The following is a 27,695-nucleotide window of genomic DNA, read 5'->3' on the forward strand; positions in this document are numbered from 1 at the left end:
ACTGCTGAAAAAACTACAACAGTTCATTCACTCTACAAGGACATTCATTTTCCAGGCTCCAGCTAGCTTCCTGTTTCAGTAGTGGTGGATAGCAAGCATATTTTAAGACACAACTCAACTCTCTATACCTTAACCGAGAGAAAGTGTATGTTAAATGTCATGGTGATATTAAATGGCTGTGGGAACCCATTATATCCACTTCTCATTATCTTGCTTATTCAAGTTACTGGCCTTCTGTTTTTTGTCCAAAAAAAAAAAGAACAGTTGGCTGCTAATCTAAAGTGACAGGGCCACTGTTAACAGGCTTATACAGTTGTTATGGTAACATGAGCACAGAGACTAGATTTATTCAGAGAAAGTTTGAAGAATGCCATAAGCAATAAAATAAACAATGGCTCTCATTTATGCAGTGATGCTCGATGGTTTGCTAAGTGCTAGTTGAGCAAATAAAACTGGTATGGTTAGCTGGAAACATGTATGTACATGTTGAAAGCTTGTTCCTGCTTGCCTTGATCAATACGTGGTTTACTAGTTTAATTACGCTTGTGGTTTGGGAGAGGGGACATTTCCCTATTCATCTCAACTTGGCGAAGTCAGCTCACTGCTTCTCAGACTCTCTGCTGCTTTGGAAAGTTGGGCCTTTCCTAGCTGTGTTTTGCTTTGAAGAAAAATGAACACATTTATCGTGGATATTTACATCCTCCTAAGAACTGGTTTTCAGTCACAGCCATTGTGGATATAGGATTGGTGTAGCTTGTGGTTTGAGTAGAAAGAGCATCAAGGAGTTTTTAAACAGCATTTTGCAAAATGAGGATTTTTGTAGCTTTTGAGGGACTTTGTGAATCTTTTGACATTTCTTCGGAGGATACAGTAAAAGATGTAAAGCTGATGATAAAGGTAAGAATTTAGACAGCAGCCAAAGTGCTTTTTTCTCTCTATAATGTTGATATGGTTGTCTTAGCATTTGACTGCATGTGAAAATCTGAATTGGATCATATCTTCTGTCCAATGATGAATTGCTACAGAAAAGCTTCACATTTGTTGTAAAATAAGGAGCTCTGTTGTACCTAAGTCTTTGTCACTGTACTTCACTGTAAACATTTTGTTAAAATTCTAACCAGTTCTAACCAAACAAGAGTTGTCAGCAGGATTGTTTTTATCAAGTGTCGTTTCCCCTATCTAGATTATTTTAACAAAATGCCTGAACTGGTGTTTCAAATCTGCATATATTTCAATGTGAGAAGGGCTAGTTGCTGTCTGCATGTGGCAAAATAACTGGAACTTTCACTGTGTTTGAGGTTCAGCTGAACTCTGATTCCAGCATAAAAAAGAGGAATTGGTACAAACTTTGTTCTTTTTTAAACATTGCTACCGAACTCATAACCAGAAACTTTGTGGCATCATAAGCCAATGTTTAAATAGTGAATGCCTAAGCATAAACAGATCAGTATGTTTGAAGTTATTTAAGTTGTTAAATGGCTTGGGGCCAGGATATTTGAAAGACCTTCTTCTTCTACAATGTTCAGCTCGCCCGTTAAGAACTGCCTCTCAAGCCCTGCTTTCTGGACACCCCAGCCTTCAGAGGTGAGACAAGCAGTGACTAGAAGAAGAAGAATATGCCATCAAATCAGCCCATTCATGGCAACCGCAGTCATGGCAACCGCAGTCATGGGGTGTTTGAGGCAAGAGATGAGCAGAGGTGGTTTGCCATTGCCTTCTTCTGCTTAGCAGCTCCAGTCTACCCTGGTGGTCTCCCATCCAAATACTATCAAAGCTCAAACTAAGCTGGGGTATTCAGACTGCTGTGATGACTAGAGACAGGGCGTTTTCTGTGAAGGCATCTCACCTTAGGAACAATCTGCCCCTTCAGTTTGGTGTAGTGGTTAAGAGCGCAGGACTCTAATCTGGAGAACCCGGTATGATTCCCCACTCCTCCACTTGTAGCCAGCTGGGTGACGTTGGGTCAGTCACAGCTTCTAGGAGCTCTCTTAGCTCCACCCACCTCACGGGGTATTTTGTTGTGGGGATAATAATAACATACTTTGTAAACCGCTCTGAGTGGGTGTTAAGTCATCCTGAAGGGCGGTATATAAATCGAATGTTGTTGTTGTTGCTGTACTGTTTTTTAGGCATCAGGCAGAAACTCCTTTTTACCCAGGCATTAAATTAAGGGTTTCATCTTCCCAGAGTTTTAATGGTCTGCTTTTGGTCTGAGGTCTGTTTTATAGATAATCTTATGCTGTTTATGTCCTTGGGCTTGTTTTAATTACTTTTTGTTTTTATACTAATAATTTATTTTAAATGTAAGCTGCCTCAAGCAGGACTCTGAGGAGGCAGTAAAGAAATATCCAAAATATCCAAAAACAAAATATTAGTAAAATTGAAAGGGAAGTGCACAATCGCCAGTCATTCCCCCTCAGTAACCAGAATCCTGACAATCAGAGGCAGGTTTACTTTTTAATGAAGCAATTTCAAAACTCCAATCACCACCCCCGACAGAAAAGAGGCATAATGAAAACATTAGTGGATCGTGCAAGACGGATATGTGAGCCACACTTTCTCAATGAGGAAATTAATCATCTAAACCACGCACTTCAGGCAAATGGCTACTCCAGAAATGAAATCTGAAGAGCGATCAAACCCAGGATGAATCAAACAACCAAGGAAAAACAGTCTTCTGCAGGAAAAGTGTTTTTGCCATATATCAAAGGAATTACTGATCAGATGGGAAAGCTTATGAAAAAGCATAACCTTCAAGCAGTATTCAGACCCACCCGAAAAATACGACAGATGCTACGATCAGCAAAAGACAGTAGAGACCCCCTCACCTCTGCAGGAGTATACCGTATACCCTGCAGCTGTGGACAAGTTTACACCGGGACCACAAAGCGTAGCATCCAGACAAGAATAAAAGAACATGAAAGACACTGCAGACTTGGACAACCTGAAAAATCAGCAGTGGCTGAACATAGCCTAACTCAAACAGGGCACAGTATCTTATTCCAGGACACCAAAATACTGGACAACACTTCCAACTACTTTGTCAGACTGCACAGGGGAGCCATTGAAATTCACAAGCATAAGCAAAACTTCAACAGGAAAAAAGAAATCTTAAGAATGAACAGAGCATGGTTTCCAGTTCTGAAAAACACCAGGCTAACAAAGCACTCTACACCCGACAATAACCCTGCAGAGAAGATTAGCACATCAAGTACCAATCCATATGCAAAAGAACCTCCTCAGGATACAGTGAAGACTCCCGCCATTAGCATTCCACACCCTGGGAAACTCTGACAGGATGACTCAGCTCAACCCCACCCCTCCTGAGTAGATACAAATGACCTGCCAACATCTTTTCCACACTGTGACACTGAGAGATCTCTGTCTTTTGGTGCTACACCTCTGAAGATGCCAGCCACAGCTGCTGGCGAAACGTCAGGAACTACAATGCCAAGACCACGGCAATACAGCGCAGAAAACCCACAACAACCATCAATTTCATAACATCCAAAGTTTCCCCTTATACTGCTGAAATTCAGATTTTTTTCACACAGGGCTATTCTTCTGGTTTTAGTGCCGACCTGCAGCAATTTTTCTCTCTCCTTTTTCAAATCCTCATTTTCCATTTGTTGTCCTTCCATGGTTTCTTTGCTGTTTCTCTGTGCTTTCCCAAATTGCCTTGTGATCTGATTTGGTAAACAACAACGGGCGGCCCCGGTACCAATATGAAACAAAAACAACCAAACCGGGACTCAACAATCTTTGGAGCCGAAATATATTCAAATTTTTGTGTTATAAAGTGCGAACAGTGCAATAAATACAAACATAAATACAAAATACGTTATACAAAATTTTGAAGTGCCAAGATACAAAGTCCAAGCATATATACATATATCACAATGTTTCTGTTGTCCGGAATCGTCAGAAAAATTTTTTGGAAAAATTTTTTATAAAGTGCTAGTTGCCAGTTGCCAGTACATCAAAAGGAGCCGGTAGGTAGGGAGTTGTGCACCGTACTTATATATTCACAGTCCATAGATATAAATGTAATTAGACGAACGCCGACGGGGGTTTGCTTGCAAATATCATTAACCCGTTTCGTGAGTACTGAGACTCACTTCCTCTTGGGCTTAAGGCGATTCGGACTGGTCATACTGTAAGAAAAAATTAATTATAAATGTCTAGCAACAATTACAATAAAATGAAAAATAAAAAGGCAATATCACTTACAGTATGTTACAAGCACAAGGCATACTCTCCTACCACTCCATACATTCCACGGACATGTGATAGATGAAATGCACCATGAGTTAAAATAATCAAAAAGAGGAGGGGCCAATCGTAACAAGAGGAAGGTTTTTACAGAATTCTCAAAAACTTACAGTAACTTACCTATCCGTGAATGGGGAAACTATAGAAAGCAGGAAAAGTTAATTTCTGAGTTCAGACCATGAGGTGACAGGGTGTTTAGTCGGAAGATCCATTTAGATTCTAATTGGAGCAGCAATTTAACCATGTCTGTAGCAAAGGGGCGATCAAGTTGCTCTATTACAGAAACCTTAAAATCATTATGTGAGTGTTTCTCTACATGAAAGTGGTTAACAAGGGGAGCCTCCCAGACCTGATTTCTGATCCTAGATTGATGTTCTTGGATCCTTATCCTTAAAGGGCGAGTTGTGCTCCCTATATATAATAGGGGGCACGGGCACTGAATACCATATATCACATTTATGGACTTGCAGTTAGAAAATCCATGTGAAAAATGATTAGGTAGTATTTGCTGTATTTTAACCATAAGGTTGCACACACTACACGAGCCGCATGTAAAATGGCCATTTGGCAAAGTGCCACCTGGTGGATTGTTAGAAAACTCTGATCTCATGACTATGTCCCCAATGGACCGTGTGCGTCTGTAGCCTACCGCTAGCCCTGCTTCACAGCCACGGACACCACTAATAATGTGCCAGTGTTGCTTAATAATTGATATTATATTTGGGGCTAAAGTAGTGTATTCAAGACCCCATTTTATTTTATCATCCATCCTTGGTGGCTTAGACACTAATAAATCTGCCCTATTAGTAGTGTCAGCACGTTGTATAGCTCGTTCAATCGTGTGCTGGGGATATCCCCTCGCTCTAAAATTTTATTTCAGTTTACGGCCACTAGATTCATAAAAACAAGGGTTGGTAGAATTCCGCTTCAGCCGTAAAAATTGACCCAGGGGGATATTGTCCCTTAAACCCCTTGGATGGAAAGACTGATAATGCAAATAGGAGCACCGGTCCGTCTGCTTCCTGAAGGGGCGCACTGCCAGTTTGTTATCTCTTTCCCGATAAATAGTAACATCTAAATAGTGTAGGCTACTGGTGCTACGAGTCCATGTGAATTCAATATCAGGGTGGAGGGAGTTAAACCACCTCCCTAAATCTTCAGCAACGTCCCTTTTCAGTAGGACTATGATGTCATCTATGTATCGCCTGTACAATATAATTAGATCTTTAAAGGGGTTCTTCTTATCATCAAACACCCATTTACTCTCTAAGGCGGACATAAAGATATTCACGATGCTAGGCGCAGCCGCGCATCCCATAGCCACCCCCTTTAGCTGGAAATAATACTGCTCATTGAATTTAAAGTAATTCTTCTCCAGAATAATATCTAAGATGTTCAGAAGAAAGGGGGTGGAGGGCTGTTGTGTCTCGCGTAGTAGAAGAGCATCCTGGCATGGCGGATTTAGCGGAGTGCTTTGCATTTTCTATTGAGGAGAGGGAGGCAATTCTGTCTAATAATCCATCCCTTTTGGGGAATGATTCCTGTATTCCTTTAGAAGATTGGTCGGCGCTAGAACAGCTACAACTAAAGAGATGCCGCCTCCAACTTAATGCGGCTTCTTTAACTGACTATTCACTTCATAAGTTCATACCGCGTGGTCTGCGTATCCACAAACCACCCGGGATGTTTAAGGAGGATGAAGAGTTTAAAACTAAATGGGCAGCCATATTAAATAAATGTGCTTTTGACCTGATGCTTCTCTTGATTAAAACCTCGAATGCTCAGGCTGAAGTTTTGACCATGGATATCGATAGGGCTGAAACGGAACTAAAATCCAAAGTTTCTCAGGCGGAATTTGACCTGCGTAGTCAGGACATTGAACGCCGTATTAATGAAAGCAAAGAGAAACTAAAAGAACTTAAGGTCAGGAAATTTGAACGTGACAGGAGAGACTATACTTCTGGTAGAATTTACCAGTGGAAGGAGGATGGGTACCAGAAGCCACGCAAAAGAGTTTCTTGGGCTACAAATATTGCTTCGAACCCTGAGCTGGAGACCACAGAGCCCTCAGAAACAGATACGTCTGGAGACGAGGGCTCCAGCACACGTAGTCTTAGATCGCGTAACATCCCTCCCAAGACTTTTTTAGGCAGGGGCTCTTTTCGGCAGAGACGCCCGTACAAGAAAACATAGTATTTAATCTTTCATCACGGACCTTAACTGGCGTTGAATTATCTGCTTTGAATAAAGGTATGGGCTTTGTTCCAACCCCTAGCTATAATGCTTTTCAAACCAGGATTGATCTTTTCAAGTTGGTCCGCTTGATTAAGCTCAGGAACCTTTTCGGACCGGGAAATCCTCCTCCCGCTTCTGGTATTATTTATAAGTCATCCTTCTGTCCTGTAGTGTCTGATCCCATGATTGAGAGTTTTGAAAAAGTTGTATTACGTGATGTGACCAACTTGGAGGCTGCATGCCACCACAAAAGGTATAACCTTTCGAAACAGGAATGGAAGGCTTTGCAGGATCTCAAAAACGATAGAGAGATTGTTATCAAAAGGGCCGATAAAGGTGGGGGCATAGTTGTCCAGGATACTTTAGACTATTTACAGGAATGCAATAGACAGCTGGAGAATGAGATGGAATACAAACGAATATCTTATAATCCAACAGTGCATATCCAACGCATTATTAAAGTTGTTTTGGACGAGGGATTGGGGGATAATGAGATAGATAAGAAGACTAGGGACGCGTTAATTAACCCCTGTCCAAGAATACCTGTCTTCTACACACTCCCGAAAATTCATAAATCGGGACATCCTCCCCCCGGCCGGCCAATTATCTCCGGCTCTAATTCTATTTTGGAACCCCTTTCGCGTTTCCTGGATTTTTTTCTGCAGCCCCTAGTAGCCAACACGCCAGCTTATTTAAAGGACACTACTACCTTAATCTCACTTGTAGAGTCCATAGATATTCCGCCCTCTATATATCTCATGTCTTTAGATGTGAGATCACTGTATACCTCCATTCCTCACGATGAGGCGAGAGTGGTAGTGCAGGATGCTCTTCTACTACGCGAGACACAACAGCCCTCCACCCCCTTTCTTCTGAACATCTTAGATATTATTCTGGAGAAGAATTACTTTAAATTCAATGAGCAGTATTATTTCCAGCTAAAGGGGGTGGCTATGGGATGCGCGGCTGCACCTAGCATCGCGAATATCTTTATGTCCGCCTTAGAGAGTAAATGGGTGTTTGATGATAAGAAGAACCCCTTTAAAGATCTAATTATATTGTACAGGCGATACATAGATGACATCATAGTCCTACTGAAAAGGGACGTTGCTGAAGATTAGGGAGGTGGTTTAACTCCCTCCACCCTGATATTGAATTCACATGGACTCGTAGCACCAGTAGCCTACACTATTTAGATGTTACTATTTATCGGGAAAGAGATAACAAACTGGCAGTGCGCCCCTTCAGGAAGCAGACGGACCGGTGCTCCTATTTGCATTATCAGTCTTTCCATCCAAGGGGTTTAAGGGACAATATCCCCCTGGGTCAATTTTTACGGCTGAAGCGGAATTCTACCAACCCTTGTTTTTATGAATCTAGTGGCCATAAACTGAAATAAAATTTTAGAGCGAGGGGATATCCCCAGCACACGATTGAACGAGCTATACAACGTGCTGACACTACTAATAGGGCAGATTTATTAGTGTCTAAGCCACCAAGGATGGATGATAAAATAAAATGGGGTCTTGAATACACTACTTTAGCCCCAAATATAATATCAATTATTAAGCAACACTGGCACATTATTAGTGGTGTCCGTGGCTGTGAAGCAGGGCTAGCGGTAGGCTACAGACGCACACGGTCCATTGGGGACATAGTCATGAGATCAGAGTTTTCTAACAATCCACCAGGTGGCACTTTGCCAAATGGCCATTTTACATGCGGCTCGTGTAGTGTGTGCAACCTTATGGTTAAAATACAGCAAATACTACCTAATCATTTTTCACATGGATTTTCTAACTGCAAGTCCATAAATGTGATATATGGTATTCAGTGCCCGTGCCCCCTATTATATATAGGGAGCACAACTCGCCCTTTAAGGATAAGGATCCAAGAACATCAATCTAGGATCAGAAATCAGGTCTGGGAGGCTCCCCTTGTTAACCACTTTCATGTAGAGAAACACTCACATAATGATTTTAAGGTTTCTGTAATAGAGCAACTTGATCGCCCCTTTGCTACAGACATGGTTAAATTGCTGCTCCAATTAGAATCTAAATGGATCTTCCGACTAAACACCCTGTCACCTCATGGTCTGAACTCAGAAATTAACTTTTCCTGCTTTCTATAGTTTCCCCATTCACGGATAGGTAAGTTACTGTAAGTTTTTGAGAATTCTGTAAAAACCTTCCTCTTGTTACGATTGGCCCCTCCTCTTTTTGATTATTTTAACTCATGGTGCATTTCATCTATCACATGTCCGTGGAATGTATGGAGTGGTAGGAGAGTATGCCTTGTGCTTGTAACATACTGTAAGTGATATTGCCTTTTTATTTTTCATTTTATTGTAATTGTTGCTAGACATTTATAATTAATTTTTTCTTACAGTATGACCAGTCCGAATCGCCTTAAGCCCAAGAGGAAGTGAGTCTCAGTACTCACGAAACGGGTTAATGATATTTGCAAGCAAACCCCCGTCGGCGTTCGTCTAATTACATTTATATCTATGGACTGTGAATATATAAGTACGGTGCACAACTCCCTACCTACCGGCTCCTTTTGATGTACTGGCAACTGGCAACTAGCACTTTATAAAAAATTTTTCCAAAAAATTTTTCTGACGATTCCGGACAACAGAAACATTGTGATATATGTATATATGCTTGGACTTTGTATCTTGGCACTTCAAAATTTTGTATAACGTATTTTGTATTTATGTTTGTATTTATTGCACTGTTCGCACTTTATAACACAAAAATTTGAATATATTTCGGCTCCAAAGATTGTTGAGTCCCGGTTTGGTTGTTTTTGTTGTGATCTGATTTGACAAACCATGGGGAAGTGACAAAGAAACTGCAAAAGAACAACAAATCAAGAATGAGTACATGAGAGGCTCAGAGAGAAACCTAAACTTCCTGAATTCATTTGGGGTAGTGAAAATCAGAACCATTTTACATAATACAAAAAGAGGCTGAACCACAACCTAACCATCCATGCAGCCGACTTTGCTTGAAATATTTATGGAAAGAGATGGGCTTTAACCACTCTAGGAAAGTGCTACAGTCCCTCACATCTAAATAAATCAAGCCCAATTCTGTGCCGTCTTTTGATCATGCTTTTTAGTGAGGTAATGGTTATGGACTTGAATTCTAATTGGTTATTTCCCCTGAATGCTAGCTTATTATTTCAGAAGAACCATCTATTACATTTTGTTTTCTTAAGGATTACTTTCATGTCCCTCTCTCCGAAGACAAACAAGGCAGGAGATATTTGCAGCTGATGTACGCAGGAGCAGTACTGAAGGACAGCTGGATTCTTGCTGACGTAGGGATATCAGTTTCTTCCACAATTAAATGTGTTATTAAGGTATTGTACAGTTTTTTTAAAATGAAAAAACCTCCATGCTGCCTAATTAGCAGAGAAATTTTCTGTACATGCTGTTTTCTGTCTCTAAATTATAGCCTTTGTGGGAGCAATACTCAGCAGTAATCAAAGGCACCTGACCTTAGTATCAGACAGGGTAACCTTCAGATAATGACTGCAGGAAGGTGTGAAGACAGTATTAATGAATTCTTAATCTCACCTTTGTCAGAAACTTCTAAAGTTTTTTTTTTAAAAAAAATGTCATTTAAAGGATAACATAGTAATTCTCTATCGAAATTCCAGAAGGAAAGATTTCTATAAAAGTGAGACACATCCCATTAGCAAGCTTATTTAAAGGCAAGTCGTGGCCTTTGGGTTGTATCTACGATTGAAGCCAGTTCCTTTCTCACTCTCCTTTGCTGCCTGCCGTGGCCATTGAGCTGTTAATTTGGGGGAGGAGCTGTGACTCGGTGGTCGAGCATCTGATCTGCATCAGATGCTGGATTTAAATCTAGTTGACCTTTAAGGGGACCTGAATCTTGATTTGCCTGTAGAAAGTCCCAGGTACAATTCTTGGCATCCCCAGGTAAAAAGATCAGGATGCAGGTAAAGTAAAAGAACTTTACCTGGGGCCATAGAAAGCCTTTGCCACTCTGAGTAGACATTATAGGGTTGCCAGCCACTGGCAACTGGTAGGAGAGGGAAGGGGGTACCGATGAGGCAAATGATTTCATGCCAAAGCCCTGATGTCACAGTTAAGTTCCCCCAAAGGACCTCCTGGCTAATCCAAGAGTTCTGCTTGCAGTTCCGAGCTGAGGTTGATCAGACCCCAGCCTGGGAGTGGAGGTGGTATTCTGTTCTATGGCAAGACCCAGGGATCACCACACCCATACTCTTGCCAAGGTAAATGAAAGGTTTATTGAACCGCTAAGACAGAGTTCGATAACCTGGATTTTACTCAGGTATCCACACATACATACAAATTACCTAGGGCTAGCCCAAATGCTTTGGAGTCAGGAGAGAAGCTATGAAGTGCCTCAAGCTGGGTGTCTGGGGAAGGGCGACCTTGAACAAAGGGTATACTTACTATTATGCCCCCTTTCCTGTGCTTCTGGCCCTTCTTCCCTTCAATCAGCCTGCCTCACCTGGGGGCTAGGATCTGTCTCTGTTTCTACAGAAGATTCTTGCTAAATGCAGTGCATAGTGATAATTTTGACACTTACTGAAAAGAAAATCAAGGATCCCTTGTTCTTCCCTTTATCTCCAGATGTCTGGAAGACTCGCTGGGGCCTGGGAAGCTATAAACTGCGTTAAGGTCCCTGAGCTATAATTCTGGCACAGTTGTGTCCCAGGTGTAATAGATAAACATCCAATTGATAAACACTTTGTAAGTCCACATTCTAATCCTTCCCTCTTCTAGAGGTGTCTCTTGCTAACACCAGAGAAGCATCTGAGAGGGCCAAGCTAGAAGTGACGAGTTACACTTGAATGGCAAGTGAACAGACTCACATGTATTCCTCCCTGTTCACTTGCGCTCCACTCGATCACTATGCGACTTCTGGCTTGGCCCAGAGAGTGGAAGTGGGTGCTGTTTGTTTCTAGCCTATGGGGCTGAATTCAGGGTGTGAGAGTTCCCTCTAACATCAAGTGCAAACCCAGAAGTGATGTCACAAATTCTATGGTTTCACCATTGGCATGAGGACTCCTTCCCTACTGGCGCCATTGACAGGCCTAGTCTTTGCCTCTCATTCTTCCCTCACCTTGTTGAACGGTAGCATGGACAGTGGGTGGACAGTGGGTGGTAAGCCTAGTACACAATTCTGATCTTGACTAATGCTCTGACTCAGGTTTGGGGTTTCCAACTCTGGGTTGAGAAATTCCTGGATATTTGGAGGTAAAGCCTGGAAGGGGCAGGGTTTGAGAAGAGGAGGGACATCAGCAGGGTGCTTCCCCCACTCTCCCCCTTTCCTACTGGGCTTACATAAAAGCGCAGATGAGAAGGCAATCATGTCAGGCTCATAGCAAGGGTTGTCAGCTTCAGGTTAGGACATTTCTGGGGATTTGGGGCAGGGAATCTCGTGAGGGCAGGATTTATGGGGAGGAGTGACTTTAGAGGATGACTCTATGGCAGTATACCCCACTGAAGCAGTAGGGTTGCCAGGCCCCCTCGATCTCCCAGCGGGAGATTGGGGCCTGGCTCTTACCTGGGGTGTGTGTGGGTGTGTGCGCGTGCACTCCTGCAAGCGGGCACCACGCAGCCCGTTTGGGCACAGATCGGGCCCGTTGTGGGCCCCTGCAGAGCGCAGGCCCAATCCGCGCCCAAACAGGCCCAATCCGTGCCCATTTTGGCACGGATCGGGTCCGTTTTGGTGCGGATTTGGCCCGTTTAAGGCCCCTGTGGAGCATGGGAGCGTTCTTGTGCTCCGCAGGGGCCCACAATGGGCCCAATCCGCGCCCAAACAGGTCCAATCCGCACCCATTTTGGCACGGATCGGGTCCGTTTTGGTGCGGATTGGGCCCGTATAAGGCCCCTGTGGAGCATGGGAGCGTTCTTCTGCTCCGCAGGGGCCCACAATGGGCCCAATCCACGCCAAAATGGGACCAATCCGTTCCCGTTTTGGCGTGGATCGGGCCCGTTTTGACGTGGATCGGGTCTGTTGTGGGCCCCTGCAGAGCGCAGGAACGCTCCCGTCCGCCACAGGGCCCCCCAATCCAGGCCAAAACAGGGCTGATCCTGGCGGCTGCTGTGCGCGGGGGCGCGCAGCTCCGCAGGGTGGCGCGCATTGTACGTACGCACCCCCCCCCCCGCTGGCCAGGTAGGTGGGGGCGGGGGTGGGAGGGTGGGGGCGGGGGATCCCCTGCCCCTACCGGGGGTCTGGCAGCCCTATGAAGCAGCCATTTTCTCCAGGGGAACTGATCTCTGTCAGCTGGAGATGAGTTGTAATTCTGGAAGATCTCCAGGCCCTACTTGGAAGTTGGCAATCATACTGATAGCCCAGACCATACCCTTTCTCCTCAGTTTCTCCTTCCTTGCTGAGAGGGGCTGAAAGTAGGAATTACCACTGATCTCCTGACTACAAAGATCAGATCCCCTGGAGAAAATGGCTGCTCTGGAGGGTGGCCTCTATGGTGTCAGCTCTACTGAGGTCCCTCCCCTCCCCTCCCCAAAAGCTGACCTTCCTAGGCTCCACCTCCAAATTTCCAGGCATTTCCCAATCTGGAGTTGGCAAGCCTAAAACTGAGTCAGGCCATTAGATCAGTATTGTATACTAGGCTTACCTCCCACCTCCCACTGTCTCTGCTGCCACTCAGCATGCCGGCAAGGGTTGCCTGGAGTTGGCAATCCTAGTTGTAACGCAACAGTAAAGTTTAGAGGCTCCTCTGGCATTTACTACCTAAGTTGAGTAGCGCAGTGCTGTTATTTTAGTTGGGAACTAGTCTGACCAACTTTGCTGGGCAGTCTGATCCTCTGCTACCATAAGCAAAGACATGCTCCAAATATCCCAAAATAGCATCCCATGCCTGACACCTGGGACTAAATTTTATTAGCTCCTTCTCACTTACCTTTAAAACATGCTTTTTCTGCTCCATTTGCAGATTGTAAACAAACAGAAAATTTCCCCATTAATTTTGAAACTTTCACCCCGATATATGGGACCCGAGTAACTTTCATTTAAGAACAAAACTGGTGATCTCTATCCCTAGGTTGCAATCTGTATTATTGGACCACGTTTCACAGAAAGGCAATAGATGTCCAAACGCACAGCAGTATTCTGCATAGCTTACAGGAACAATTTTACAAGGTGATATATTTGACTACTGTTATCCATATGCTAATTTCATTCAAGTTAGATTACTGCAATGCAGTGTTCATGGGGCTGTCCTTGAAGACTGCTTTTAGTTGGGTATAGACTCCACCCCCGATTACCCTGTTGTTGTTATTCTTTCTTGATCCTGGTTTTTAATGTTAGATGTTAAAGATTGTTCTGCTCTATCTTATTGGGATAATGCTGTGTTCTTCTTATATGCTGCTGTTTAAAGTGCTTCAAGGTTTTATTTGTTTATAGGCTTTTTAAAAAGGTATTTTTAAAGATTTGTTGTGAGCTGTCTTGTACTTTTTCAGTATGGTGGGAGTGAGATAGTATTTTTTAAAATTAATAAGAAGCATATTATTGCTTGGGTTTCCCTCCAGGAAGAAGACAAGCCGGCTTTCTATGTGTATAATACTGTCACCCACGAAAAAGTGCCAATTATGGGAAAGATTTGTCTTCTTTCAGCAAAGGTTTCCCAGCTGAAAACCCTGGTGACCCTGAAGTGCGGCTTCCCAAACAGTATTTATTGTCTCAGGACTCCAGAGGGCAGGGAAATGTATGACTGCAATACCTTGAGTGATTATCAGTTAGATATAGGTATGACTATTTATGTATTTTGTATATCTGTTCCCAAGATATGCCTGATGTGCTATTTGTTCCCAGAACCATCTGAAATTAAGAAATTGTTACAGGGTTGGATCCAAAGCGCTGTTTCACCAATGTAATGACAGTTCCATTGGCTGAGGAGGGGAGGGCAGACCAACATTTCACCACCCATACTGTTCTTGAAGGTCCATTAACCACCAAAAGTAGAATTGGGGTGGGGGTAGTGAGCCACAGCAGGAAGGGGGCGAAGAGGAGGTCCTACTGGCAGTGCTTGAACTCTAACCCATAATTTTTACTTAGGGAAAATTCCAGCATGGATTTTGGAACCAAAAATCCCAACTTTATGCATATGCTAATGGGGTCTGAACTTGCTGAGATGGACAGTCTGCTGGGGGAGATGGGGGGTCATAGTAGATAGCGCAATGAAAATGTCAACCCAGTGCGCCACAACAATGAAAAAGGCAAACCCTATGCGGGGGCTTATTAGGAAAGGTGTTTAAAATAAAACAGCCATTATTATCATGGCCCTGTATATGGCGCAGCCTCATTTGGAATACTGTGTGCAGTTCTGGCTACCGTATTTCAAAAATGACATTGCAGAGCTGGAAAAAGTACAGAAGAGGGCAATGATTAAGAGATGTAAGCATTTCTCCTAAGAGGAAAGACTGAAGAGTCTGAGACTTTTCAGTTTAGAAAAGAGATAACTAAGGAGGGCCATGACAGAGATTTATAAAATTACAAGCAGGGACTTGAAAAGACTTGAGGGGGCATCTCATTTCCCCCTCTCCCATTATTTCCTCTTTCCCTTCCCTGAAAGCCTCCGTAGCCTAGGGTTTCTATTCCCCCGGTGGGGAGAGGGAATCCCCTGCTCCCCCCTTGCCACCACTCACCTGGCCCTCAGGGAAGAAAGGCAGGGCACACTCCCAAGACAGCATGATGATCTTACTCCTGGGAGTGACGCCCTCATGCTGCACCAGGATCACTCCTGCGCTTTGCATGGGGCCGATTTGGGCCCCAAACGGGCTGATCAGGCTAATTTGAGGCCCAAATAGGCCCAGTGCGAAGTGCACACAAGCTCCCTGGGCCTGCGCAATGATCTCATTTCCTGGAAGTGATATCATTGCACAGGCTTGGGAGTGCGTGTGCACAAAGAGGGACAGAAAGGTAAGTGCTAGGTCCCCCCCTCCCACCAGGGGGCAACCCTACCATAGCCTCTCCTCTTTTCCTGCTTCTTTCTCTCCTTCCCACCCATCAGTCAATCTACCTTTATGCCCCCCACCCCCGTCTTCTGTTTTCCCTTCTTCTCTCCCCCAGCAGCCTCTGTCTGGGAAAACTATGGCTGAGTTATGCAGTGCTGGCCACCCAGCCAGTTGTGCAGTGGCAAACCTGCAAGGGCTTGCAGGGGGTACCTCATGTTCCTGTGTCAGATCTGAACAAGTGAGCTGTGACTCACGAAAGCTCTTATTCTACCACAAATTTTGTTAGTCTTATAGGTCCTACTGGACTCTTGCTCTTTTCTACTGATGGGCCACTGTGCGAGATAGGATGCCCAACTAATGGACTACTGTCTGATCCATCAGGGCTCTTCTTATGTAACATACAAAAAGGTTTTCATCTTGGATAGATGGCACTATATCTTGCTATATCATTGGACTGAGTTGTTCACAATTGTACAGATGTTAGACCTAACAAAGTTAGAAACTGAGCCAAATGACTGTAACTCTGTTGGCAGGTACTTTACTTCATCTGGATGTTTGGGATGGATGGAAAGAATTCCTCACTGGATGTCTCTTAGGAAACAAACACAAGGTCCAGCGCTATCTATCAAAGGAAAAGCCAGTACTCAAGTATGGTGACTCATAGTCTGACACTTGAAAATGTATTTTTCCCCTTTTAGACTCAGCGCTTCTGTTCCAAAATGCCTTATGAAAGCCTGTTCCTGCTTGGCCTATGTATACAAATGGCTTTGACCCCTTGTGTAAAGTGTTGCTCAAGCAAATGAAAATGTCCCCTACAGAGGATTACTAAACCCCCAAACTAAAACCAACCTTATGTACTGAAGAGCACAGTGGTTAAGTGGTTTGGCCGCAAATCAGCATTCTCCTGGTTCGAATCCCACTACTGCCATGAGCTCAGTAGGTGGCCTTGGGTAAGCCACTCCTCTCAGCCCCAGCTGTATTGTGAGGATAATTATAACACTAACTTGTTCACAGCTCTAGGAGAGCTGCTAATCTGTCTAGAAGAGCAGTATATAAGTGCAGTTATTATTATTATTATTATTATTAGTAGTAGTAGTAGTAGTAGTAGTAGTAACAGTGACTGTTAAGTTGTACAGCCAGAAGTAAACTATTGAGTGCTTTCTTACACCATCAAATATCTATCTAATAGTGAAGGGCTGACCTCAGTATGTATAGGTAAATCTCCAGTGGGGTTAGTCCTGGCTGTAATATTGAATTCTGTAATCTTGGGGAACGCCCAGTTTTACAGAAATATCTTAGTTGAAAAAACCCCTAATATGGGGATTATTCCCCCCAATTTAATAGCATGTACACCACCACCCCAATAACCCAAAGTTCAAGCAGCAAATACAGCCAGGAACAGATGAGGAAGGAAAGCTATAGCCTGCTCAGACTTGATCTCCACGGGGAGGGGGGCAGGCAGGGAACATGAGGAAGTGGGCAAATGAGCAGGGATAGAGAAGCCCACAGAAGTAGCAGTGAACCAGAATGGTGAGGAGGCAGGGTAGACAAGCCAGGGCAGGGGAACACATGGTGAGAGGAAAGCAGGAGTCTTTTATGGGGCTGGAGGAGACAGTGAGGAGGGGGAAATGGGATTTCTTCTGCAGTCTGCGCAGGTTTCCCTCTGTGTCCACTAGCTATTAATTATGAAAAACCTCTTTCCTATGCTTGGTTGAAGCGTATGTCCAGCTGTTCTGTGAGATGCTACATTTACAATCATGAATCAACGTAGTGCTTGTACATAGCATTGCCACCACTTTGCCCGATAGTGTCTGGCTCGAAAAATGCACGCAGGCTCTCCCATGTTTCCAGGAGACAGCCATCAATGTGTCCGCAAACCCATTTTTTCACTACTTCCCATTTCCATTACCATGTGCATCTTTTGTGGTGGCAAGTCATCACCACAATGTTATCCACTTCGTTTTTATTTAATGCAGGAAGAGATGCAGCTTTGAGTATTGTTGCACTTTTCATTTTCCTGACTGAATAGATCACTGCCAGTGGAGGGGATTTACCTGGTATATGACTCATGATGACACCTGGCTTCAGTTCTCCACAGAATGTCTTAACAAGTCTTTGGATCTCATCAGCTGTCCAAACCAGTCTCCATCTCCCATGTATCTATGTTGCCTTTGCAAAGAGAGCTTTCCCTGATGTGAACTTCATATTATCCAAATGCCTCAGGGCAGGGCTTTTTTTCTGGGAAAAGAGGTGGTGGAACTCAGTGGGTTGCCCTCGGCTGAGCGGCGCGGAGGGCAATCTAAACTCCCCTCTGTCTGGAGATCGGGGGCGGGGCCACCAGCCTTGTGATCATTTTCAAGAGGTTCTGGAAATCTGTTCCCCCACGTTCCCCCTGAAAAAAAGCCCTGCCTCAGGGGCCATTTGGAAAAGCAGGGACAACACTGTACTTTTTTTTTTTAAAGCTGACTTATTTTTCATGTATCTTCTCTCTTTCAGTTATCAAAAGAAAGTAGCCCTTTATATGTCAGCCTTTTTTGGACACCTTCAGCTTTCAGCATGGCTCCTGAAACAGGGTGCAAGACCTACAGAAGCAGTTGGTGTGCATCCTTACCGTGAATGGTGTCAAGGCAACAACCATCCAGATGTAGCTAAGTGTCCAGTCCATGCAGCTGCAGAAGCCGGCCAGCTCATGATGCTAAAAGCTTTTGTTAATTATAGCATCTTATGTCTTGAGTGCCAAAACTCGGCAGGGCAGACTCCACTGCAATTATGTATCCAGTATAAACATAAGGATTGTGTATTATACTTAGTCACCAAGATGTGGTCAGTGGTTTCTTACCCCAGTTTTTCCCTGCCTATGAAAATCTACATTAAGTTAAAACAGTGGCTTCTTAAGACTCAAAATAACATCCGTAGGATAAAGCGACGCAACCAGACAGCCATCTTCAGGACACGAGTTGGGGATGTTGTCCTTGTGGATGGTTTTACAAAGCCAAAAATGACTTCAAAAGGCTTTTATCAAGCCACACTGAAGGATGCAAGCAGCAAACAGCTAAATTTGAACAATCCATTCCAACAGAGGGGTACCAACAAGTTTTCAGAAGGGTACCAACAAGGGATGAATCTCAAATTACCTCCACTGGGAGATGCAAACAAGAGCACAGAGAGACCTCATCCAAAAAAAAGGAGCAGAAAGAATGTGCTTATTTGCAATGAGGAAAATATGGACCAGAATATGTGCTTAGCAAGAGTTCCTCTGCCCCCCATTTCTATCCTCAAGCCTCCTCCGTATTATTCCATCCCTGATGTAAAGTTTCTGCTAAACCCATCTTTGGAGTCATTTTCAGAACACAGTGGAAGAACTCCCAGGGAGAATGCAATCTACTACTTAGCTCTTGCCAGGTATTTCCTTATCTTTACCAAGGGTTGGTAATTTGTTTTGAAGTACAGCCTGAATTAGAAAGCAGCAACCAATACAGTGGTGCAGCTCATAATGAGCCACATTCTCACTTACCATCAGCCTAAACAAGTCACATTTACTTCCATCACTGGCATGCGGCCTATACCTCAGGGAGGCTCGCGGCTTCCCTGTTCCTCTGGCATGTCAATATAAAATGCAGGTAAGGTATTTACAGAGTAAGAAATAGCTCTGAGAGAAATGTATTGGTAAGAGACAGGGACTGTAAGCTATTCTACTGAGTACTGTCTGCTGATGCAGATATGCTTCTACTGGGTAGTTTTCGTGTTGTTAATTATGTCATATTTAATTACTTATGCTCTGTTTCACAAATGTTTCATCTCTATATTTGGATGTATGCTTGTTTTCTGATTTCTGCAACCCATAGCCTATTGAATTTGTTCACTGAATATCCTAGCTGTTGATCATGTTGTATTTTTGTTCATGAATGTTCTAGATGTTCATTATACTGACTTGCACTGTGTAAAATCCGCCTTGGGTCTCAGTGAGCAAGGGAAATTATAAATAAACAAATACATTTCTCACTGAGACGCAAGGTGGATTACACAATGTAAGGCAATGCAATAAATAGGACGAAACATCTGATAGGCAATTTAATAGGACTAGGATTACAGCAATCGGAAACAAAGCATAGAGTATTAGAGTTGATATGTTAAACAATGCAGGAAATGGTAAAACATAAACATAAAAATAAAGCCGTGAAAGTACAATAATACATACAGCGAACGGATAATACATAGTATACACAGAGGTACAGTTCACATTCCTGTTCCTTTCATAAAAGTGCCTTCCTGAACCATTTTTAAAGAAGAATACAGCCCTATTACCATTATAAAAATGCTCTCCTCCTAGCTTCTAGCCTAGGATCTTTTTGTTCTCCACCCAGGAGGGCTAGAAGCTTTTCTTAACAAAATAAAAACAGGATTTTTTAAGATTCCAACAAGCCTGCACATGAAAGGATGCATATGTCTCATGAGCTGTATAATTTATGCCAGACTTTCTGTCTTTTTAGTGATGCTGCTATTTTATTGAGCCGGGGGGGATGACAACCTGTCTCCCTGTTTATTTCAAATTTTTAAAAAATTGTCTGTGAGCGAGAGAAGTACAAACACAATAACTGAATCTTCTTCAGTAATTATAGGTTTACGAATTCCAATTCACATTTGGAGACAGTCCTATAAATAAGTGGTGGGAATATGAAGACTGTCACTGATGAGGTGATACTGCCACCACATGGTAGTGATGGTTTAAGATTTAAAACAAAAGCTTAATCCAACCCATGGTGTTTCTTCAACTGTAGTTGAAGAAAATGATTGAATAAAGGTACTATGGCGTCCAGCCACCATTTTCACACCCTGCCACTCACCCTAAACCTCCCTTCACAGGTTTAGAGATTTCCCAGTCAGTGAGAGGCAGTCATCATAGGCCACCTGTCTAAACATACAATTATAAAAATTAGATATACCCTTCTAAAGAAAGAAGTCTTAATTGATTAATCCTATGAGTGTTTCAGCCCTCAGATGCATGTATAACTGCGAAGGAGGTCCCAACAGATTCAAGGGGCCGTCCTACCCAGTAAGCATGATAGCACTGCGACCTATAAGACTAACAAAATTTGTGGTAGGGCATGAGCTTTCATGAGTCACACAGCTCACTTCTTCTTTATAAGCTGTTCCACCCATCTGTGCTGTGGCCACTCCTCCAACAGAACAGCTTTTCTGCAGAGAAGGGGAGAGAGATTTTTGTCGACTCCCCTCTCTTTTTGTAGACTCTCAATTTGCATGTCCCCACAATACTGACCTGCAGGAAAGAGGGTGACAGAAATTTTATTTTCCGCTCTAGACTCCGTTCATGCTGCTTTGGATCCAAGCCCAAGAACCTGAGTATTTTTAACCAATACCTGCAGGCTTTTCAACTTTAAACATTTTGCAGCTTGAATTTCTTATTTCGATTCTTCTCACATTTCCAGTGCCTCCATTTTAAGAAGAGAGGTGGCTGGGTCGAAGCCTGCTTAAAAGTCCCAATGCTGGAGTGCCTTCAAATGCTGTGCTTTTTAAAAAAATCCTAAACAAAGCTAAAAAGTAGACCTCCTACATAGATGGTCCTTTGTAAAAAGTAATCTGTATTCTCATGCTTAAGACTTTGTTAGAATCTTGAAATAAAAATAATTTTCAAAAAAAAAAAGACTTTGTCAGAATCTAAGGCATGGGCAGAGCCTGTGCGTCTTGACCACTGTGCTTCCCGAGTTTTCAGGAGGGTAGGCATGTGAGGCTGAGAAGACTGCCATTAAAATGTGGGAAGACTTTTAAAAAAAATACTAAAATACCCCTATTTATTCTATGCCAGAATTCTGTGTTGACTAGGCAATAAATCCCACTGGTTCCAATGGGATGTCCTTTCAAATCACTGTGCCAGCATTAAAGTGTTAGATATTCAGCATTTTTTCAATAGTAAGGGATGCTGGTGAAGGTTATTCAAAAGCTAGCTCTGGTAGATAGATTTCTTTTATACAAGTTGTATACTGTGGTCTTAATCTGTCTGCTGTTGATCAGTACTGGCTTTCCTAAAATCTACTCCCAGCAGTGATGGATTTCCCCCCTAGCAACAAACAGATCCCCAATAATAGGCATAGGGCTGGAATGCATGGTATGGTTTAGATGGGAATGTTATCCAAAACAGCTTTCCCTGCAGTCTGCAATCTCCCCATTCAGCCCAATCAAGGCTAACAGTTCATCACCTGGTAAAACTTTCTGGACCAACGCATTTCAAATAGCAGGTGAAGGGTTATATGTTTAAATGCTTTGCCAGGAAAAAGAAATTCTACATGTAGCTTGACAGGCTAAAGCTGTTTTTCTGGACATCTAGTTTGTTGTTGTTGTTCAGAATGGTCCTTTTATATGAAAGAACATCCAAGAGGCCCAACATGGTGTAGTGGTTAAACTGTTGTATTAGAATCTGGGAGATCCGGGTTCGAATCCTCACTCTGACATGGAAGCTTGCTGGGTGACTTTGGCCAGTCACACACTCTCAGTCTAACCTACCTCACAGGGGGGTTTGGGGAATAAAAAGGAGGAGAGGAGAAATATATAAACCACGCTGGGTCCCCAATGGGGAGAAAGGTAGGGTATAAATAAATGTAAATACATTATATATATATATATATATATATATATATAAAAAAAAACTTGGACCTTCTCCCTGCAGCCTGGCATGGCACTGTTCAGGAACAATGTGATGAACTGTGTTTGCAAGTATATTCCACATTGCGCTTGAAAACTCCATGCCTAGTATACTTAGAATGAGGAATTTTTAATTACTTTTTTAACTTCATTTTATGCTCCACCATACTCCCGAGTGGGGAACCAAAGCAGCTTACGTTGTTCTCCTCACCTCCATATTATCCTTACAACAACCCTGTGAGGTAGAGGTTATGCTGAGAGTGTGTGACTGGCCCAAGGTAACACAACTCTTCCATGGCAGAGGGGATTTGAACCTGGGTCTCCCGGATCCTAGTCCAACGTGCTAACCACTACACCCAACTGGCTCTCCTGTGGGGTATAAACAATGTGGGCGTAAGCAAGCCGCATGGTCTGCGCTGTCTGTCGAAATAAAAGCATTTACAAATGCATTCTAAAAATACTACCATTCCAAGTATATTGTGAATAACAGTTCCCATGCAATCATTCTCAAGGTTTATAAAACCATTTGGAAGAATCATTGGACAACTGCCATACACTTTGATATGCTGTCAAAACTGCAAGTGTTGTTAATTACCCTAACAACAGCTGGAGCTTTGAAGCTGGATCATTCTTCTTTTGGCAGCAGAACTAAAAACTTTTGTAGCCACGTGAGGCAACAGCCAGTGCGTGCTGAGGAACTCATAAAGACTTCGGCAAAAAGAAGTTGCGGGCATTCTTCCCACCCCACCCCCCCTGCTGTTGCACTGCAAGATCATAAGCAAAGCAAGTAGGAATTTGAGGACTTGGGCTTTAAGGACTGCTATTTCTGTCATCTGGGGATTTAGGGTAGTTTAAAATTTGCATCACTGCAATGGATTTCCTTATTGTCACAAACTGACAAAAAGTGTGCACAACCAAACACAGCACTTACACAGAAAAATCAGCTTGCAGGTGACCTTGGGCCAGTCACATTCTTCCAGCCTAACCTACCTCACAGGGATGTTGTGTGGATAAAATAGAGGGGAGGAGAACAATATAAGTCGCTTTGGGTCCTCACTGGCAAGAAAGGCAGGCTATAAACAAAGTAAACAGATAAATGTTAATACGTTTTTCAAAAGAAAAAAATGGTGATTTGGGCCCTGACTGTAACTAAAATAGTTTTGCATTTGTGACTTTGCTTTCTACATAAGCTAAGAATTAGCTACTTATAAACATTATTGCATGATGCTTTCTCAAGAGAAGCTGGTTCAGTAAGAGCCAGTAAAGCAACAACTGTCTACACCTCAGTTTAGTTCCTCACAAGTCAATGACAGCATGATTGCAGTGAATTATCCACTCACTTATTACATCATTCACAGGCCAATCCATTCCTTTCTCAGTTTCAGTTTTTCATTCGTGTTTTTCTTGGTTGCTGCAGAATTGAAATGTCTCTCTGCCCATGTTGATGCAATTGTACTGTTATTATTCCATCATTTCTGTGAGAAAAACAACACAGAAAAAAACACCACACGGAGCCAGATCTACGTGCCATCCATGATTGTTTCCCTTCCAGTTTAGTTCTGTTTCCTTGCCAGTTGGCTTTTGATTCTCCACAGTATGGTTTGTCTCTGAGCTCCCCATTTGTATTTAATATTTTAAAACTTTTATCCTGCCTTTCTCCCAGTAGAGATTCAAAGCATGTGATCTTGGTTTGGGTTCTCCCGAAACCCAACAGTTGTGCAACAACAATGCCTTTGCTGCCTGGTATTTTATGACCTATCTTTACATTTCATTTCTGCTCTTTGGTTCTGTTTAAATTTATGGCCCACAACAACAACTGGACAGGCAACAAAAATGAATGTGGTGTGTCATGGAGACACCAGACTTCCACAAGTGGGCAGAGTCAAGAAACTTTCGACCCAAAATAGGGCCCCCAAGGTGGCAAGATCCATCATCTGGTCTTGTTTAAAAACAGTTATGGGTAGGATGCCAACTGTGGCTTGGGAAATACCTGAAGATTTGGGGGCTGTTCCTGGGGACAGCAGAGTTTGGGGAAGGGAGCGAGTTCAGTGAGGATACGATGCCACAGAATCTGTCCTATGAAGTTCCCATTTCCTCCCGAAAAGCTTATCTCTGTAGTCTGGAGAGCAGCTGTAATTCTGGGATAATTCTGGTCCCCACCTGGAGGTTGGTAACTGCAGCTATGGGTGTAGGGGGAAAACTGTATTGGGAATGTGGAGCTGGGTGAAGAGGGTTAACCATCCTCCTCCTGTGCTGTTTTCCCAGTGTGAATTGCTGCTGCTTTTTATCCTAATAGGGAACATATATCGATTACTTAGATTCTCCTCCTAATTCTACCTGCCTAAAGGCTTCTTACTCTTCCAAGAGCTTTGACCATCTTATGTCTGGATTCTGGAATACTTTCTTACTACATCTACATGATACCACCTCTCTGTTCCTTCATGTTCCCACTCAAAACAACGCCCAGCTCTGCCATGAAAGCTTTGATTTAACCTCTTAGCTTTTCTCCCCAGCTAAAATGAAGCCCAAATGCATGTCATTACCTTGGTTCGTGTTCATGCATTGTCACCTTTGCCTTCCTCCCTCCCCTCTCATTCTCCCCCTTCCCTTAAATTCCAGTTGGAAGATCCCAGGGGCAAGGACCTGACCTTTCTTTGTGTTATTCTGCACTGTTCTATATATGCTGGTGGCACTTTAGAAATACGTTATTGTATTGAAACTGCTGGCGGCTTCTCTGTCTGCCTGTCATTTGCACACATTGCTGCCTATATATTAGTTTTTAAATTGATTGCATCTCAGCCACGGGAAATGTAGTACAATGGGATTCAAACATTTTAATCATAAATAAATAATACTAATTACCATGTTATTTACCGAGAAGGCATCATCTTGCTAAAGCATTATTACATGCTTACATTGCCAGTAGTTTTAAAACTATATTTTATAGGCATAAGGGACCGACAGTGCTGTCCTAACCACGTTACACCCTAAGCCCATTGATTTCAGTGGAATTATACCCTTCTGTAACTCTGCTTAGGAGGATAGCGCTGATAATCTCTGCTCAATGACTGGGAAAAGTAACAAATATTGTATTGTATCTGTGTCTTGTCTTGTAGTGCATTTAAGGAGAAACCTTGGCTTCAGCAACTGAGCATCGCAAGAACCCTAGCTAAAAAAAGCATCTGCAAACCAGTGTGCTGAATAAAACCAGGTTTAAACGAGCACATCCACCAGATGATCTCTCTATAACGAAAATGCGGAGCTGCAATCCTAAGAATACTTTCCTGCGAGTAAACCCCATTGCATAAAATTTGGAGATAATTCTGAGTAGACCTGCTTAAGTGTCTCCCCCCCCTACCCCATCCCCAGGAATCTATTTTCTTTTCCTCCCTGAAACAGTGTTCAGAGAGGGTTAACAAACGTTATTAATAAAGTCACGTTTTCAGCAGCTAATATATAATGCATAGTTGTATATCTGGGGCTTTATTATTCAGATGTTTGTGACCATTATGGCTCTGAAGCAAGCTGATATTAGTTTACAATGCTACTGAAAATAAATTTTGAATACCAGAATTTTATCTGAACACAGGAGAGCTGTTTTTATTACATTAGTACAGAAAGAAAATTGGTTGCACAGCATGAAGAGACTAGTTGTCCTGAAAAACTAGGCTTGAGCAAAGCCTGGAGATAAAAACAAGCCTCTACTGTATTTGTAACCCAAAGGACAGGATAGGAGTAGTTTAGCTAAGCAGGGGAGGAGTCGGCAAACAGAAGTTAGCAGAGTGTATTTTGCTGGAGAACTGGATGAACTTTTCTGAGCTTGTTTAAAGTAATTGGAAAATTAGGTGTCTAAAAAGTTACTTAGTAAAGGGGAGGAATTAAATTTTATATAACTGGTATTACTATTGTAATTATATTATTACTTAAGGACGATCACTGCAATCCTATGCAGAGTTAGCCCAGTCTAATCCCATTGAGATCAATTGCCTTTAGACTGGAGTAACTTTACATAGGATTGCATTGGTACATGTCTTTCAAGCTGCAGACTGCAGCCTGGTTTCTGTGTTGCCCAATTTGTTGGGAACTGAAATTCCTTTTGAAAGAGGAGAGCATCGGAAGGATCCAGCACTTTTGCTGGACTGGAAAAGTTAGACTTGTCTCACCACAATTTTTTTGCAAGCAAGAACCAGTTAATTGAACTTGGAAAGCCCATCCGCTGCAAATTTCTGCTCACTGTTGTATCTAAGTGCTTAACTATATGACTCTTTGTTGTATTGCTCTGTGTAGTGGAGGGTTATGGGTTAAGGAAATTGTTTAATTTGTCTTGCAAGTGCTGTTCTTGATTTATTGCTCCAGAACACATGCAGACATAAGTTATATATGCAAATAAATATTAAATTCCAACATTTTCTAATGCTAATAAAGTATCATTCCCTTTATTGGAACAGCTTTTCTCATGCCTTTTTTGCCTTGCAGATTTTTGTGGTCTTTTACCAGTGTCTTTTTAAACAGTGTTTTGCATTGAATATATTGCTTATTATACATCTAGACCAGACCGGCACAACTTGTTATCCCCTAAGCTTGAACACACGACTCTCTGGCCCTGTAGGTGGCACATCAGGGGATTGATAACATTCCTGTTGCTGGAGCTTACTTGAAACTCCTAAAATTGGGGGAGCTGTCTGTGGGTTCATTGTCCCAGCAAAGGCGCTAATTTGCTGTACCTAAAAATATTTTGAAAAATATGTTTTTTTTTTACATTTCATGACATTACTGCTTCCAGCTTGTAATATTCAGTGATCCACTTCAGGTTTTATATTAATTCCAAGGCACTGGAATCTGGACTAGCTCCAGCTTAGATGTTCCTCATGTCTCTGGGCAAGCTGGCTAGAGAAACTGCTATGCAGGTTTCTGTTAGGCTTGTGTTCCTTTTTTCATTTTTCCTAAATAAAGTTACTCTATGTTTATTTAAAAAGACCCTCAGCATCTTCCTGGATGATCACAGCATCTTGCTTTCGAGAACCACAGCTCTTTTTGTCAGCTGACAAAGAGAACCGTGGTTCTCAAAAGCTTATGCTACAATAAAGTTGGTTAGTCTTAAAGGTACTACTGGACTCTTTACTATTTTGCACAGTTAAAGAATTAGAACTTGGTTTTAGCACAGCAACTTTTAAAATCCCTTTTGAAGTCCTACAGGCAACGTGAGATGCTTTCAAAGTGGCAAGGAAAACAATTTCATTCACTTCAAACTTTCTTGGACAATCATATTTCCCTCCTAGGAGAAATCAGTATTCTTTTGAGAGCTTTAAGGCATCTGTTTTCATCCCACTAGTAAGATAAGGTTTGCTTCAGAATTTGCTTGGAAATCTTATACCCTTTTGGCCTCTGCTAACTAAATAATAAAGGATATGATAAAGCTTCTGCACTTAAAAATAGCAGTTCTTATTCAGTGTTTCTGACAATTCAAATACACACAGACTCTTTGGTCACGACAAAGTAATTTTAAAAGTTCTTGTTGACTAAGAAAGAAATAATTGATTTCCTGCTTATT

At 42.5% G+C, this 27,695-nt stretch overlaps 1 protein-coding gene across 3 annotated transcripts; it reads left to right on the forward strand.

The window, feature by feature from the left end:
* The first annotated feature begins 600 nt into the window (after positions 1–600).
* On the forward strand, positions 601–26,589 carry ANKUB1 (ankyrin repeat and ubiquitin domain containing 1). 3 transcript variants are annotated; one of them, XM_054983619.1, is made up of 6 exons: positions 601–897; positions 9,730–9,873; positions 14,063–14,279; positions 16,021–16,135; positions 17,984–18,889; positions 25,261–26,589. In XM_054983619.1, the coding sequence occupies exons 1-6, from the start codon at positions 808–810 to the stop codon at positions 25,343–25,345; spliced, it is 1,557 nt and encodes a 518-aa protein (XP_054839594.1). In that variant the 5' UTR covers positions 601–807; the 3' UTR covers positions 25,346–26,589. The 3 variants fall into 3 exon arrangements, with proteins under 3 accessions (XP_054839594.1, XP_054839595.1, XP_054839596.1); XM_054983620.1 differs by having other exon boundaries at positions 812–897; positions 9,758–9,873; XM_054983621.1 differs by lacking the exons at positions 601–897; positions 9,730–9,873 and adding an exon at positions 13,596–13,673.
* Positions 26,590–27,695: the final 1,106 nt, after the last annotated feature.

This window comes from Eublepharis macularius, chromosome 6, assembly GCF_028583425.1.
Source record: "Eublepharis macularius isolate TG4126 chromosome 6, MPM_Emac_v1.0, whole genome shotgun sequence".
Classification (NCBI taxonomy): domain Eukaryota; kingdom Metazoa; phylum Chordata; class Lepidosauria; order Squamata; family Eublepharidae; genus Eublepharis; species Eublepharis macularius.